This window comes from Equus asinus, chromosome 6 (genome assembly GCF_041296235.1).
Source record: "Equus asinus isolate D_3611 breed Donkey chromosome 6, EquAss-T2T_v2, whole genome shotgun sequence".
NCBI classification, from domain to species: domain Eukaryota; kingdom Metazoa; phylum Chordata; class Mammalia; order Perissodactyla; family Equidae; genus Equus; species Equus asinus.
In genome coordinates this window covers 11,622,025-11,637,286 of record NC_091795.1, presented here as the reverse complement: position 1 = coordinate 11,637,286, position 15,262 = coordinate 11,622,025, and the positions used below count along the sequence as shown (strand labels likewise).

Below are 15,262 nucleotides of genomic sequence, written 5' to 3'. Positions count from 1 at the left end.
GAGAAAGATAATACATGATAGAAGATTCCAATTAGCTGTTGACTTTCAATCATCCATGTATTATTCTGTTTACATATTTCAATGGCTTTAATAAATTTTATTCCATTGTATCATATGCTTTAAATCAAAAATACCAGTTTTGCTTAAGAAGCTGTCTTTTCCTGAAATGGACTTGTTTCTTGAATTATTTTTTATTTCCTTGTACTTCAGTCAGAGTATATCAATGTGTTTAAAGAAGTATAGTTAAAGATTTCTTTTTTTTTTTTTTTTTCCAATACTTCTCCACTTTATTAAGGTTAACCAACGTGATATTTACGTAGCCAAACATTTACTGTAAGTTTTCAATGATGTTGAGATTCTGAATTATCTTCTCATAATTAAGTTAATTTAGGCACATTGGTTTGTATTTTATAGAAAACACTATTGTTAGGTCACAAATAGGAATGGCACGATTTGCAAATGTTACAAAGATAATTCCAAATTGCAACAACTCATTTAGTCTTTAATGAAAATACAGACCAAAAACAATTGCTTAAACATATCACTGTGTGAGATTCTGGTGACTAAGAAATCCCTGGAAGAGCAGTAAGCCATGATTACTGGAAAGCGCAGAACACTGGCTAGGCTTCATTGCAAACAGAAGGCCACACATTTTGTTTTCCTAAGAGGAGCTAGGAACTAGAGAATGTCACTTAGTAATGCATTGAAATGGCATTGCCTAGTGTGAGTGTTGCACAGAAACTCCAGGTCACCTCTTCCTGATCTGTTATTTTGGATACGCTTCCACTATCATAGCATGGCCCTGCCCTCCAGCTGCACAGGCAGCCACTAAACCATACTGGCCTCCTTCCTTCCGTAATCTGTTGGCAGCTGCCATGACCAACCGGCAGCCAGTGGCTCCAAATGGGTGCCCCAGGGACAGCGATCCACCCCAGGTGTTAAACTTCTCCAAAGGAGGCAATCCAACCTTGGTTTTTCGACCCATGTAGTTTTGTGCAAACCAATCAGAATCCATGGCTTTAAAATTAGCCAAGATCTGACCTGAGAAAGCTTCATGAAATTCAAAAGCATCAACATCATTCAATGTTAACCCTGCCTTTTCTAGAACTTTTGGAGTAGCATATGTTGGTCCAAGTAAAAGCTGATCTTTCGGATCCTGGGACACATACACAAAATCCCTCAAATATGCCTTGGGCTTATAACCCATGGCCAGAGCTTTTTCCTCTGCCATGATCAGCATTGCAGATGCACCATCAGTCAAGAAAGAAGAATTTGCAGCTGTCACTGTGCCATAGGGCTTGATGAACGCAGGTTTCAGTTTGGCCATCTGCTCCAGGGAGGAAGGGCGAATGCCATTATCTTTGGTAACTGTATCTTTTCCTGGGACTTTGAAGGGGACAACATCAGAAAGGAGTCCTTCATCCTGTGCCTTCTTGGCCAGGCTGTGCGAGCGCAACGCATACTCATCCTGCTCCGTTCGAGAAACAGCGAAGGCAGCGGCCAGTCGGTCTGCAGAGTGGCCCATGGTCTCACTGGTGGAAAACTCGGCCACCGCAGGGAGCTCAGGCGACAGGAAATTCAGTCTGAATTTAGAGAGTAAAGATAGTCTCTGACCCAGAGTCTTGGCCTTATTGAGATCAAGCAGCATTTTCCTCATTTTCCTCGAATGACGAATAGGGACGTCGGACATTAACTCTACACCACCGGCCACGACCACATCACACTGGCCAGAAGCAATCAAGCCAACACCTGTGGTCATGGCTTGGTTGGCAGAGATGCAAGCCATGGTGACAGTGTGAGCAGGAGTTTTATCAGAGAAGCCAGCTCCAAGGGCAGCCTCTCTGGCCACATTGCTTGTTTTCACTTCCTGTATAACTGTGCCAAAGACGATATAATCAACAACTTCCTTTGGAACACTGGTCCGATGTAACAAACCCAAAAGTGCTGCTCTAGCCACATCATGTGGCATCAGGTCTTTATATGAAGTGCCTGACAGTAAGAATGGAGTGCGCACACCATCCACTACCACCACGTTCCTTATGTTGGGTTTGGCTAAGGTCTTCTTTGATTTGGTCTGGGCAGCTGGGGTAGCTCGTAGCTGGGAGGAACAGCTCAGAGGTCTTACAGAAAATCTGAGGGCCCATTTTGATGTACTGGGAAGATTTTTAAAAGTGTAAGTCAAGATGGAAGTCATTCTGAAATCGATAAAGTGAAGGGGATGAATGACCAGGTGATCGCCAGGTCCCTCCTGGCTTAGAAAATCCTGTAAAGATTTCTAATATAACTATATAAATTAAAGCAATCAATTATTTAAACACTTCGAAGGGATCTATATTTGCATAAACACAGTTATAGAATAATACCTTATAAACCATCCTCAGTAGTGTCTACTTCAATGTAAGCGCAAGAAAAAAGCTACCGAAAATTTAGGAATAAGAAGTTATCGTCTTGTTTGTCTAGACACCTTCACTAAGGCATTGTCAGAAAATTCTGGTTACTTCTTTTTAAAAAATATGAATCAAACTGTTTCTATTTTAGATATTTTAAGAAATTAAAATATGCCTCATATACCCTAATGCTCCTCTGCTTTTTTTGGTATTTATTAGTAATTTTTTCCAAATTATTTAAAAAAACAAAACCTTTCACCATTTCTCCCACATCCTAGTTCTCTGTATTTATGAGCTTGGTTTCCTTCTTTCTTTTTTTTTAGATTCCACATATAAGAGATCACACAGTATTCTTTTCCTTTGTTATATTACTCTGGTGTATTACATTGATTTTCTTAAGTTAAACAACCTTTGCATTACTGGGATAAACCCCACCTTGTCATATCGCGCAATCATTTTTATATGTTGTATTCAGTTTACTAGTGTTTTGTTGAGGAAATCTGCATTTATATTAATAAAAGATGCTGGTTTTTGTGTGTATATGTGGTATCTTTGTCTGGCTTTCGTATCATAGTAATGCTGGCCTCCTAGAAAGAATTAGGAAATTTTACCCACTTCTTATATTGTTTGGAAGATTTTGAGAAGGATTGATGATAATCCTTCTTTAAATGTTTGATAGAAGTCATCAGTGAAGACATCTGGTCCTGGAGCTTTTGTTCACAAGTTTTTGTTTACTAATTCAATCTCTTTAATTATCATGTTTGTTCAGATTTTGTACCTCTTCTTGAGTCAGTTTTGGTAGTTTCTAGGAATTTTTCCATTTTGTCTAGGTTATCTATTTTGGTGTACAACTGTTCTTCTATTCCCTTACAATCCTTTTTATTTCTGTAAGATCAGTAGTAATGTCACCTCTTTCATTTCTGATTTCAGTTATTTGCATCGTCTATTTTTTTTTTTCCTTAGTCTAGCTAGAGGCTTGAAAATTTTTGTAAATCTTTTCAGAGAAGCAGCTTTTGATTTCTTTGGTTCTCTGTATTTTTTATACTGTATTTCATTTATTTCCACTGTAATCTTTATTATTTTTTTCCTTCCGCTAGCTTTGGGTTTAGTTTGCTTTTATTTTTCTAGAACTTTAAAGTGTAATCTTAGGGTACTGATTTGAGATCTTTCTTCTTTTGGTCATATAGGCATTTACAGCTATTAATTTCCCCTGAACACTGCCGTTGCTGTGTCCCATAAATTTTCATTCATCTCAAAGTATTTTCTAATCTCCTTTATGATTACTTTTTTGACCTATTGGTTGATTAAGAATGTGCTAATTTTCACTTTTGTGAATTTTCCAGTTTTTCTTATGTTATTGATTTCTAACTTATTCCACTGAGGTCAGAGAAGATACTTCATATGATTTCAATTTCTTAAATTTATGAAGACTTGCTTTGTGGCCTAATAAATGGTCTATCCTGGAGAAGGTTCTGTGCGCACTTAAGAAGAATGCGTATTCTGCTATTGCCGAGTGGAATGTTTGTTAGGTCTAGTAGGTTTACTTTGTTGTTCGAGTCCTCCATTTCCTTACTGATATTCTGTCTGGATCTTCTATCCATTATTTGAAAATGGAGTATTGAGGTCCCCCATTGTTATTGTAGAACTGTTTCTCCCTTCCATTCTGTCAATGTTTGCTTCACATATTTTGTGGCTCTGTTATTCAGTGCATGTATGCATATAATTGTTATACCTTCTTGACGAATTGAGCCTTTTATCAGTATATTGTGTCCTTCTTGGTCACTTTTAACAATATTTGATTTTAATGTCCATTTTGTCTATTAGTATAGCCAGTTTGACTCTCTTTTTATTGCTATTCGCATGGAATATCTTTTTTCATTCTTTCACTTCCAAGTTATTTGTATCTTTGGATCTAAGATGAGTTTCTTTTAGACAGCATATAGTTAGACGGTGGTATTTTAATTGGCATGCTTAATCCATTTCTATTTAAAGTGATTCCTGATAAGGAAGGACTTACTGCTACCATTTTGTATGATTCTGGTTTTTATTTTTGTTTTGAGGGGGGGAGGTGGGGTTTCCCCTTCTCATTTTCTTTTCTGTATATTTTTACATTATTTTCTAAGTGGTTAACCTGAGGATTACAATTAACACCCTAAATTTATAAAAGTCTAGTTTAAATGGATACGAACCTAGTTTCGACAGCATGCAGAAACTCTGCTGCTACGCAGTTCTTCCCCTTTCTTTGTCTCTTCTCCTTCTAAAACTCCCATAATGTGTAGGTTTGGTACACTTCACGATGTCTCACAGGTCCTTTAGATTTTTATTTTTCCTCATTTATTTCCTTTCTGCTCCTGAGACTTGGTAATTTCAACTGCCCTCTCTTTCACTTTACTGATTTTTCCTCTGCCTGCTCAAGTCTGCTGTTGAAACTTTTTAGTGAATTTTTCATTTCAGTTATTGTATTTTTAGCTCCAGTACTTTCCGCTTTTTCTATTTGTTTTCTTTTCCTAATTTCTTTCTTTGTACTGATATTCTCTACTTGTTCATATATTACTATCTTTGTCTTCCTTAGCTCTTTGTCCATGGTTTTCTATAGCTCTTTGAGCACATCTAAACAGCAGATAGAAACTCTTTTTCTAGTAAGTCTAGAGCCTGTGCTTCCTCAAGGACAGTATCTGTCAATTTCTTTTTTTCCAGTGAACAGGCCATACAGTTTTGTTTCTTTATACATCTTGTGATTTTTTTTGTTGACAAGGGGGCATTTTGAACATTACAATGTAAGTCTAAAAATCAGATTCTCCCCACTCCCTAGGGTTTTATATTGTTCCTTTTAATGGCTGCAGTCATCGTTTATTTACTAAATTTTCCAAATTATTTTTGCAAAGGAAATATTCTTTGTCTTGTGAGTCTCTGAAACCTCTGTTCCATCATCTCAGTGACCTAAAGAGATTTCCTTCAATGACCGTAGCCAATAAAACAACAAATACTCTCAAAGTTTTTGTAGATTGACTCTGAGCTAGGGTACTTTATCAACACTTAGTCAGGCCACTTACAATTCTGCCTTATCCTTTACCTCTTTCTTGCACAAAACCCAAGGATCAGCCAGAGGTGCAAGCCTAGGATCCTCTCCAGTCTTTTCTGAGCATTCGTCTAGCCTAGGCTCATGCATTGGACTCAAGTTTCCCTAGTGTTTGCAGTAGCCCTTCGAAGCCTTCATTCTCCTGGGAATTTTCCTCCTCAGCTTCCTCCTTCCTAGGCTTTGGTCTACCTGCTGCTAGTCCTGTCTGCCATTTCCTGCCCAATATGTGTCTTTAAGTGCGGTGGTATCTGGGAAGCCAGAGGTGGGAGAATTAAAGGCAAGCATCTGGGTTGGTCCCTCAGGGAACACACCACCACAATTTTTAGAGATCAAGGTTCATAACCCCTCCACCTACACCCCAGAAAGCTGCATTAGGAATGCAGGCTGATTTCCCTATGGTCACTGCCAAGCTAGGGAATGGAAGATGGTACTCCAGGAAGCAAAAATGTCAAATGTCATTTTTTTTTTTTTTTGCCAGTTTAAAGGTTGCTTGAATGGAAGGACCAATTCCTGAAGCTCTATTCCATATTTGCCATGACCTCACTCCTGAGTCTATTCTTTTCCTATTTCACTCTATGAGATCTATATTGTAGGAACTACAAAAGTTATTTATTCTCATGGAGGGATCACCTACCAGTGGCGGTAGTATGTGATAAGTGCCACAACAGACGCATGCCAGGTGCTGTGGGTTTATATTGAGACTACACAAGGAACTCATGTAAATCAGTGATAAGAAGAAAAACAGGACACCCAGGTGGACAATGGGCTTAGAGAGTTCCAGGCAGAAGAAACAGATGGGGCAGACATAAAATAATGTGAAATACTGAATGTGACACATGGTTTGGTATGGGTAGAGGACTCGTGAAGCAGGGTGTGATAATCATTTGGAGCCATAGTGTGATGAGCTGGTATGCCCCCTTAAGGAGCTAGGATCAGATCCTAAAGACACTGGATAGCAAAGAAAGATGTTAAGAAGTTGAATGACTTGACTAGATTTGTTCTGCCAAAAGAGTTACCTGGCAGCACTGTGAACACAAATAGGTTTGTCAGGTTAGAGCCAAGCAGAAGAGTTAGGAGGCCATTAAACACACGAAAAAAAATGATGCAAGTTTCAGCTAAGGAAATGGCACAAGGGTGGAGAGGAGGTATGAATTTTATGCTTAATTTAGGAGGTTGAATCCACATGAGTTGGTGCAGCAACCTGAATAGATCTCAAAAGTAATGTGCAAAGTGAAAAATGTCAAACTGGGACTACAAACTTGTCTTAGTCTGTGTGGGCTGCTATAATAAAATAGAACAGACGGGGTGGCTTATAAACACCAGAAATTTCTTCCTACAGTCCTGGAGGCTGGAAATCCAAGATCAGGTGCCAGCAGGGTTGCGTTCTAGTGAAGGTCCTCTTTGGAGTTTCAGACTTCCAACTCCTTGTAGTGTCTTCACATGGTAGAAGGGGCTAGGGAGCTCTGTGGGATTTCTTTTATGAGAACTCTAATCCCACTCATGAAGGCTCCACCCTCGTGACCTATGCACATTCCAAAGGCCCCACCTCCTAATACCATCATCTTTGGGAGTTAAGATTTCCCCTTATGAATTTTGCAGGGACACAAGCATTCAGACAACAGCATTCTGCCCCTGGCTCCCCTAAATTCATGTCCTCTCGTATGCAGAATACATTCATTCTATCTGAACAACCTCTAAAGTCTTAACTCATTCCAGCATCAATTCAAAAGTCTAAGTCCAAAGTCTCATTTAATCATATACGAGTGACACTGAAGGTTTCATTTATTCTGAGGCAAATTCCTTTCCAGCTGTGAACGTGTAAAATCAAACAAGTTTTATACTTCCAAAATGTCATGGTTAGACAATCATAGGCTAAATATCCCCATTCTCAAAGGGAGAAAAAGAAAAGAAAAAAGGGGTAACAGGTCCTGAGCAAGTCCAAAATCTTAAGGCCCACTGCGGCGGGGGAGCCCACATTCCAGACACACTGGAGAGTCTCTGTCCCCATTGCTTTACTGGATGTAGCCCACTTGGCAGCTCTCTTGTTGGAGGTGCATGCCTGTGACTCTCCTGGGCTAGAATCCACACTGGGTCTACCAGTCTGGGGTTTGGGGCCTGCCCTCCTCACAGGTCTCTGCTCTGCAGTGACTTTGACTCCATGACTTTGGGTGAAGGTTGTCTGGTCTGTGGAAACCCAGGCAATGGCCCTGCATTTTTTGAAACATATGAGGCAGCCTGATAACCTCTGGATTGCCTTTGGGGCCCTTTTTTCTTGTCTTGAAAAATACTGTACACACAAAGTAGAATAGCTCTAGGATCCTGTCCTGTAAAATCTAAGAAATCCAACAACCTTTTTCCTTCTGGTCTCCATCTTCATTTCAAATTGGCTGCTTTCCTGTTGGGGTGGCTGACTAAGTCCCCTGTTCACACCCAGGGATTTATCAAAGGGTCTTTATCAAAGGTTCACTTGGCCATACTCTTAGTGCTTTCTTCAGAATATGCCTGCTCGATCTTTGCAATATGTATAGGCTGAGAATTTTCCAAATTTTTAATTTCTTCTTCCCTTTTGATGAACATTTCCATCTTAAGTCATTTCTTCCTTCTCACGCTTTTTTGTAAGTACTGAAGAGAAGCCGAGCTGTTCCTTTGACACTTTGCTTAGAAATTTCTTCAGTCATATATCCAATTTCATCACTGACAAGTTCCACCTTATGCAAAACACTAGAACACAAACACAATTCAGCCATGCTCTTTGCCATGTTATAACATGGATCACCTTTCCTCCAATTTCCAATATGTTCCTCTTTCTGTCTGAGACCTCATCATAATGGCCTTTACCATGCATATTTCTACCAACATTCTGTTCACAACTATTTAGGTATTCTCCAAGACGATTGTGGCTTTCTCTACATTCCCCTGTTCTTCTGAGTCTTCGTGAGAATTACCCTTAGCAGTCCGCTCACAACAATGTAGGCTTTTTCTATCCTGTTCCTCAACACTGTTCCAGCCTCTGCCCATCCCCAGTTCCAGAGCTGTTTCTACATTTCTAGGTATTTGTTATAGCAGCACCTCCATTTCTGGTACTGATTTTCTATGTTAGTCTGTTTGAACTGCTGTAACAAAATCCCACAGATTGGGTGGCTTATAAACAACAGAAATTTATTTCTTACAGTTTTAGAGGTTGGAAGTCCAAGATCAGGGTGCCAGCATGGTTGGGTTCTGGGGAAGGCCTTCTTCTGGGTTGCAAACTGCCAGCTTCTTGCTGTTTCTTTACATGGTGGAAGGGGCTAGGGAGCCCTGCGGGGTCTCTTTTATAAGATCACTGATCCCATTTATGAAAGTTCCACCCTTGTGATCTATGCACATCCCAACGGCCCCACCTCCTAATACCATCATCTTTGGGGGTTTGTATTGGTCAGATCATAATAATACTGTATAATTCCATTTATGTGAAATTCTAGAAATGGCAAAACCATAGTGACAGAAAGCAGATCAGTGGTGGCCTCGGGCTGGCGGTTGGGGGAGAGAATTGATCATAACGGGCCATGAGGAAACTCTTCAGAGGGGATGGAACAACTTAATGTCTGGATTCTAGTGGCAGTATGTGGCTGCAAGCAACTGCCAAAATTCATCCAATTGCACACTTAACGTGGATGAATTTTATTATGTGCAATTTATGCCTCAATAAAGAACTAATGCCAATAATAGAATGAAGTGAATATGGATGCCATTTGATAAAGATCTTTATAAATAAGCACTCATTGAATACAATAATCTGTCGTAATATTGACATTATTTTTGCTCTGCAATATCACTTTGGTTTCATTTGGTCTTTTAGTAGAATATATTTACCAATAAAAGTTGTCCTGTCTTAGACAATGTGAAGCAGCCCCACAGCAAACCTTAGCCTTCCTTAACCTTTGAGATACTATTACCAGGAGCCCTCGCTTTTCCTCGTTCAGTAATGGCTGGGGACATGAAGACGCTTAAGGGCGCACTGTGGTTTCACGCCACTTTAAAATAGCCGTATGGACAGCACTAATGTCTCTTTCCCGTCACCCACAAATGGTTAGTGCCACATCCTGAGAGGAACTGTCCCACTTTGGGTTTTAATTGTAATGTAGCCCTCTTCACTGTGGCTCATTTTACGTTTGAAATGTGGCAGAGCTATGAGTTTGTCCTACAGCCGCTTTACCTCTATGATACATTAAAAGGTGTCATCCAACTGAAATGTAAAGCACTGTTCTTGAAAACAAATTACAAATGGAGATAACAGGGCTGCAGAGTAGCTCTGTGCTTCCGAGGGCCCATCCAAGACCTATTTCTTTCAGGTCTAAATTGCAGCCACACTGTTATCAAGGGTAATAGGCGGTTGCTGAGGCACGCTGATTACAAGGTGATGGTAAACAATGCTTTTAAACGCAGTGCCTGAATAGAAGAACACACAATATTAATCACCTGAATTTACAAAGACTCCCAGGAGGAAAGAGTGGTTTCCTTGTGTGCAGGTAGCCCCAACCCCTGTAGGTGGCCCACACAAGGATTCCTTGTTAGAACACTGTTTCTTATTCCCTAGTAATCATCACCAACCTATGTCCGATTCTCATTGCTAGTCTGTTGGGAAAAAGAAAGGTAGTGATGAATTTTGTTTTGCTCATGACCATGAGGAGCTATTTTTATTATTACTATTATTATAAGTGAGGCTCAAGGTTTTTAGGAATTGAAGAGGAATGAGGAATTAAGCAAATATCTCTTTCTTTGACTTCTCTTTTCCCTTGGGAGAAGGTGATAAGGACTGGTGCATGAGATCATAGGCCCATTCCTAGGATGGAAAGGTACCAGAAAGCTTTCCAAATCTTGGACTGCTATGCTTGGTTAACTAAATGAGTAGGCCTAGCTTCTGAAGTTCTGAACTCTGAAGGCCAGGCCTGAGCTTACTACAGCTATTGTGTAGGTTTGATGGGCACGCAGGCAGCTGATTAAGACAAGAATCTTCTGGTTAGTTGGCTTGAATTCATCTTTCATGGAATTGCTTATATAATCTTTTCACCTCTAAAGAATACCATTATAGTTTTCTTCTGCCGTATTTAAATAGACTTGGAGACAGAAACAATTATTCTCCTCCCACTTGCGGCATCAACTACCTCAGAAATATGTAGATCAAATCTCTTCCCTCCCCTTATTAAGAAATTTAAACAAGTTTCTCTGTTACATTAAAAAAAAGAAAAATCCCTGTTCATTAGTTCCTCATTCAAAGTCCTCAGAAATATGGTTTCATCACTGTCCTTCTCAGCATCATCCCCTACTTCCCATACGAAAGCTCCTCCCAACTTACACTAGTCTTTGGTAATTTTCTGAGTTTTCCCATCCTTCTTAAATCTAGTCTTCCTAAAATACTGTTTATCAAATTTCCTGTCTTAGTCCTATTGAATGTTCTGCCCATCCATCCATCCATCCATCTGTCCATCTATCCATTAGACAATCAGTTATTAAAGAGTGCATGCTTGGTGCTATGGATGAGAATTGACATGGATGAAACGTTGACCCAACTCTCAGGGTGTTCATGGTCTCGATGGAGAGGACAGGGCGGAGAACAAATGTAATGTTAGCCCATTGCAATAAGTATAGTGGTAAAAATTTGTATCCAGAACAGTGACAGCACATGAAATTATCCCAGCCTAGAACTCTTCTCGAGGGGCTCATGACCCCTGAAGTTAGAAATGTGGATGAATCAATGTGTGACAGCAAGGCCTCCATGTATAGCAAACACTTCCCAGCTAGGAAGGTATCTCAAAAACTTTTAAATTCACCAAACATGGAATGAACAACTTTGATGTGAACTAGATCAGGTCACACGAACAAATGGCAGTCCCTGCTCATAAACAGGGGGCATAACTGTGTACCTTGAACTCACTGAGCGCAGCAGTGGAGGTTGTGGTGTCAAGCTGCCTAACAAAGTTACTAAAAAAATAAGGAAGAAAGGAAGGCAGGAAGCAAAGAAATAGCTAGAACTCTGACTCCAAAACCCTCTTCCTCCATGACTTGGGTAAATTAATCTATGTTCCTCAATCTTAGTTTCCAAGATTGATTGAAAGTGATTGAGCTGTACTATTTCTCAGAGTCTATCTATTCCAACACACTAATGGCTAAGAGGTTTCTGGAAGCTTTCAGCAATTTCAGCAATATTTTTATGAGGAGAATTAAAAATATATCTATACCTTATATGTAAATATACATCTCTATTTTATATATCTCTATGTTTATAGATAGAAATATCATAAGATTTTAAGTACATAATATTGCCCCCAGATGAGCACCATTTCCTACATGAATATGACTATCTTCGTGAGCAGCATTGGTGGCCTATGTTTTTAAAAATTTAAATGTGTGAGCATTTTCTTTCTTTGTGATACAAACTTGGTTGATTCCACTCTTCATGCGAGAAATGATTAGAGTAGCTTTGATTTTGTAGTCTGAATCCTACTGTCTGAAATCTGTAGGAGAGAAATGGTATAAGAGATAAGGTGTAATTAGATTTCCTCCCTATGTATTTTATTCTTTGTTGCAGAATAAGATATGGCGTGGTACTGTATGTGGGGGTTGGCGATAATTAAACAGCAATTCTGTGTAACTATTTTTAAAGGTCTAAACCAGTTGCACATTAACACATAAAAATCATATCATATCTAGCATCTCTGAAGCCACAGTCTTCACAGCTGAGGCTGCTCTGGCTGTCTTACAGAAAAAAGAAATAACTTGTATCTAACTGTGGCTTATTTGGATGAGTGCCTTTAATTACATTTTTATAACTGAGATATTATTTTTTTAAATAAGATGCAACTAACTTTTGCAGTGTTATTTTGTTAGATGTACAAGTTGGGTGTCTGTATGATTAGTTGTTAAACCCACTTGTGAGGCTGAAAGGACTCTATTTAATAATATGCATGCACGACAGGCATTAACCATGGACCAACCCAGGCAAACTGGCATGCGTTGCCTTCTTACTTATAGGAGGCTTAAGTATTTGAGGTAGAGAATTGCAAATGCTTTAGTAGGCAAAATTTCCCTGCTCATACGCTCACTGGTGCATGCTACTGTTAGGACTTATGTTACTTAGGAAGGGAGATGCTGGCTAACTTTTGAGAATTCCATTGAATTGTAGTTTCAAGTACACTAATAATATCAATTCATTTCATAAATACAATTTCTGACTTCAGACATACATCATGGAACAGAAATTTTCACCCTGCATTATATGATCTAGCTCGTCTTGTCCCCAAATGAGAACATAAGTGAAAGCATGTTTACAAAGTTCAACTCAACATTTCTATTGTAATTAAACCTAACAATAGAAATATACTTCAGCCTTCATAATTTCTACATACTATTTAATATAATGCCTGGTGATCACAAGGTTTGCCCAAGTGTCTACTATTTATTTATTTTTTTTACAAAGCTTTAGTAAAAGAAAGGTAAAAATGTTCTGGAGTGTTTTATCCAATTGTTACTTTTATCTCCAGAAGTAACCATTTTCCCCTTCTCCATGATCTTAGATCTTTGAAAAGTATCAAGTTTCTCTTGTAATGATCAAAGTATTCAATAATGTAGACAAATGAAAGGTAGCTTCTATTTCATTCCAATTCAATTCAATCACAAAGGCAGCTGACAGTACAAATTTGTAACAAATTGGGCAATTCAAGAAGCTATATTAATGAATGCTATGAAACACTGGGATTGTTTGTATAAATGGAGTTGAAAAATACGCCTGTTGTTTCCAGTCAGTGATAATAATCATAAATCTAAGCCACGGGATAAGGCCTGCTTTCTTGGGCCATGCCCATTAGAAACAACCCTTCATTGTTACTGTGCGTGTGGAGTGGGCTTGCAAATGGCAGGGGCTCCAGGAAACGAAGCTGTGGGAATCATTTAGTGCAACCCTATACTCAGACAGGTGCCGCTTCTAGACATTTTAATTGATCTCATTTGTTAGTTATACCTGTAAATCACACTGTTATCATCCCTGAACAAGGAATGGAAACCAGAAATTGTCACAGACTAAAGAGAGCAGACCAAGTCCCCAAATGGACCAGCCATATAGATTTACTGGCTTACTTTCACAACAGTACATTAGACTGAAAGTGGATACCTGGAAAAACCCAAATTACATGAGGCCTCTTGTTTCTTTATATCACATTGACAGAAAACATGGTTTAATATTCTACTGCAGGGAAGGCTGCATATCATACACTAAGATGTGTGACTGTGTGTCTGTCTGTGGTGGTGTGTGTTTAAGGGAAAGGGACTTTTGAAGCTGTAAAAGGGTCCTCTGTTTTGGTACAGTAAACAGTACTGTGGTACAGTAAGTATAATGCTTATCCAAAGTCTTGTTAGAACGTGCCACTGTGCATCCAGTTACAGCATTCTCCAGTATCTGAACGATGGAAAGATATAGGCCAAGAATATCAATGGATTGAGAATAAAGACGCATTCAGAGGTTGTGGATTTCAAGGGTGTCCCAGCCTGGGTGGTGTTGGGGTAGGGAAGGGTCTGCTTTTCTACTTTTCTTTAATGAATCCTCCAGGAATAGAGAACCCGCAGAAGATCCCTGAATGAGGATACTGCTGAGAATGCTTAGAGATTAAGTGTAAATTCAGCAGAAAGTCCATTATCAAAAAAAGATCCAAACTTCACTCAGCATAAAAACAAACCTATTCTATCTTTTCAAGCCCAGTAACATTTCTAGGTTTACTGTGCTTATCAGCAACAGTGCTGACTGCAGTCAATGTAGATGAATTCCCATTAACATCATCCCAAGCGTTTAGCACCAGCATCTCTGCTGGCTGGGACTTCGGTTAACTGGAGGCCAAGCCAACTTCCATTTAGCTTCAATTTAGTGAATTGCTAAGTAAAACACAGTCAACTTTTCATCTGCCTTAGTAAGGATTGTAGTTAACAGAGTGAAATCTGTGTTAAATTACTAAATGTTCTAACAATTTTGTTGTGATCACACTTAACAATGACTATTACCTACGAAAGATGTCACTGTAACTAGCATATTAGAAGTGGCTAAATTTGTGCCAAGAAAAAGACACAGAAGAGGTTGTTTTGATCAAATGTGAACTTTCAATTATCACTTTATCATGTTATCATTTGTCTCCTTAATCTCTAATTTAAGTAGTAAAATGTTCTATTTGACTTTTGAAGTTTTCCCGTATTTAAAACATTAACCATATTCATAAATGAGATAAGAAGAACACGTAAACATTCAGCAAATATGATTAAAAGATAATAAAAGACTGTGAGGTGAGAAGCTGTGGCAGACGCTGTCGCTTAAACTGTGTGAAAAATCTACTAATAGATGTTCTTCAGATTAATGACCCTTAACCTTTTGGGGGAACAGGGCTCTTTAACAATCTTATGAAACGCTCTCCCCAAAAGTGAAATCAACACACTTTATTACACAAGATTTTAAGTCTGGAAATTGATTCCCTCCACATTTAGAATATTAAAACAGTCATTACTCTTGTCTTCCACGAGGAATTTATTGGCCTTCTTCTGAAAGACTTTTGAAATTAGCCCACAGTATGCAAATACACAATACTAAATTTTTTTCTGCTCAAATGCAAATTTCAATGAGAAAGTTGCCATTGTCTAGTTGAAAATTGTATTTGAAAATTGGGGAATGGTCTTGTCAAGGTGATCTTTAGCACCAGATCAGTTTAGATGTTTTGGTCTGACAGCAACAAGAGCTGAACCACTCAGCTGTGAATGTTCTATAGCAGCAAACTCATCAGAT

At 38.9% G+C, this 15,262-nt stretch overlaps 1 protein-coding gene across 1 annotated transcript; it reads right to left on the bottom strand.

Annotated features, from left to right (window-relative positions):
• Positions 1-250: 250 nt before the first annotated feature.
• LOC123286739 (trifunctional enzyme subunit beta, mitochondrial) lies at positions 251-2,241 on the bottom strand. The gene has a single exon (XM_044773066.2). It carries the CDS (start codon positions 2,192-2,194, stop codon positions 767-769), a length of 1,428 nt encoding a protein of 475 aa, XP_044629001.1. The 5' UTR covers positions 2,195-2,241; the 3' UTR covers positions 251-766.
• Positions 2,242-15,262: the final 13,021 nt, after the last annotated feature.

Excerpts from the sequence above, each read along its gene's own strand:
- LOC123286739 (XM_044773066.2), bottom strand. The coding sequence starts at position 2,194 with ATGACTTCCATCTTGACTTACACTTTTAAAAATCTTCCCAGTACATCA.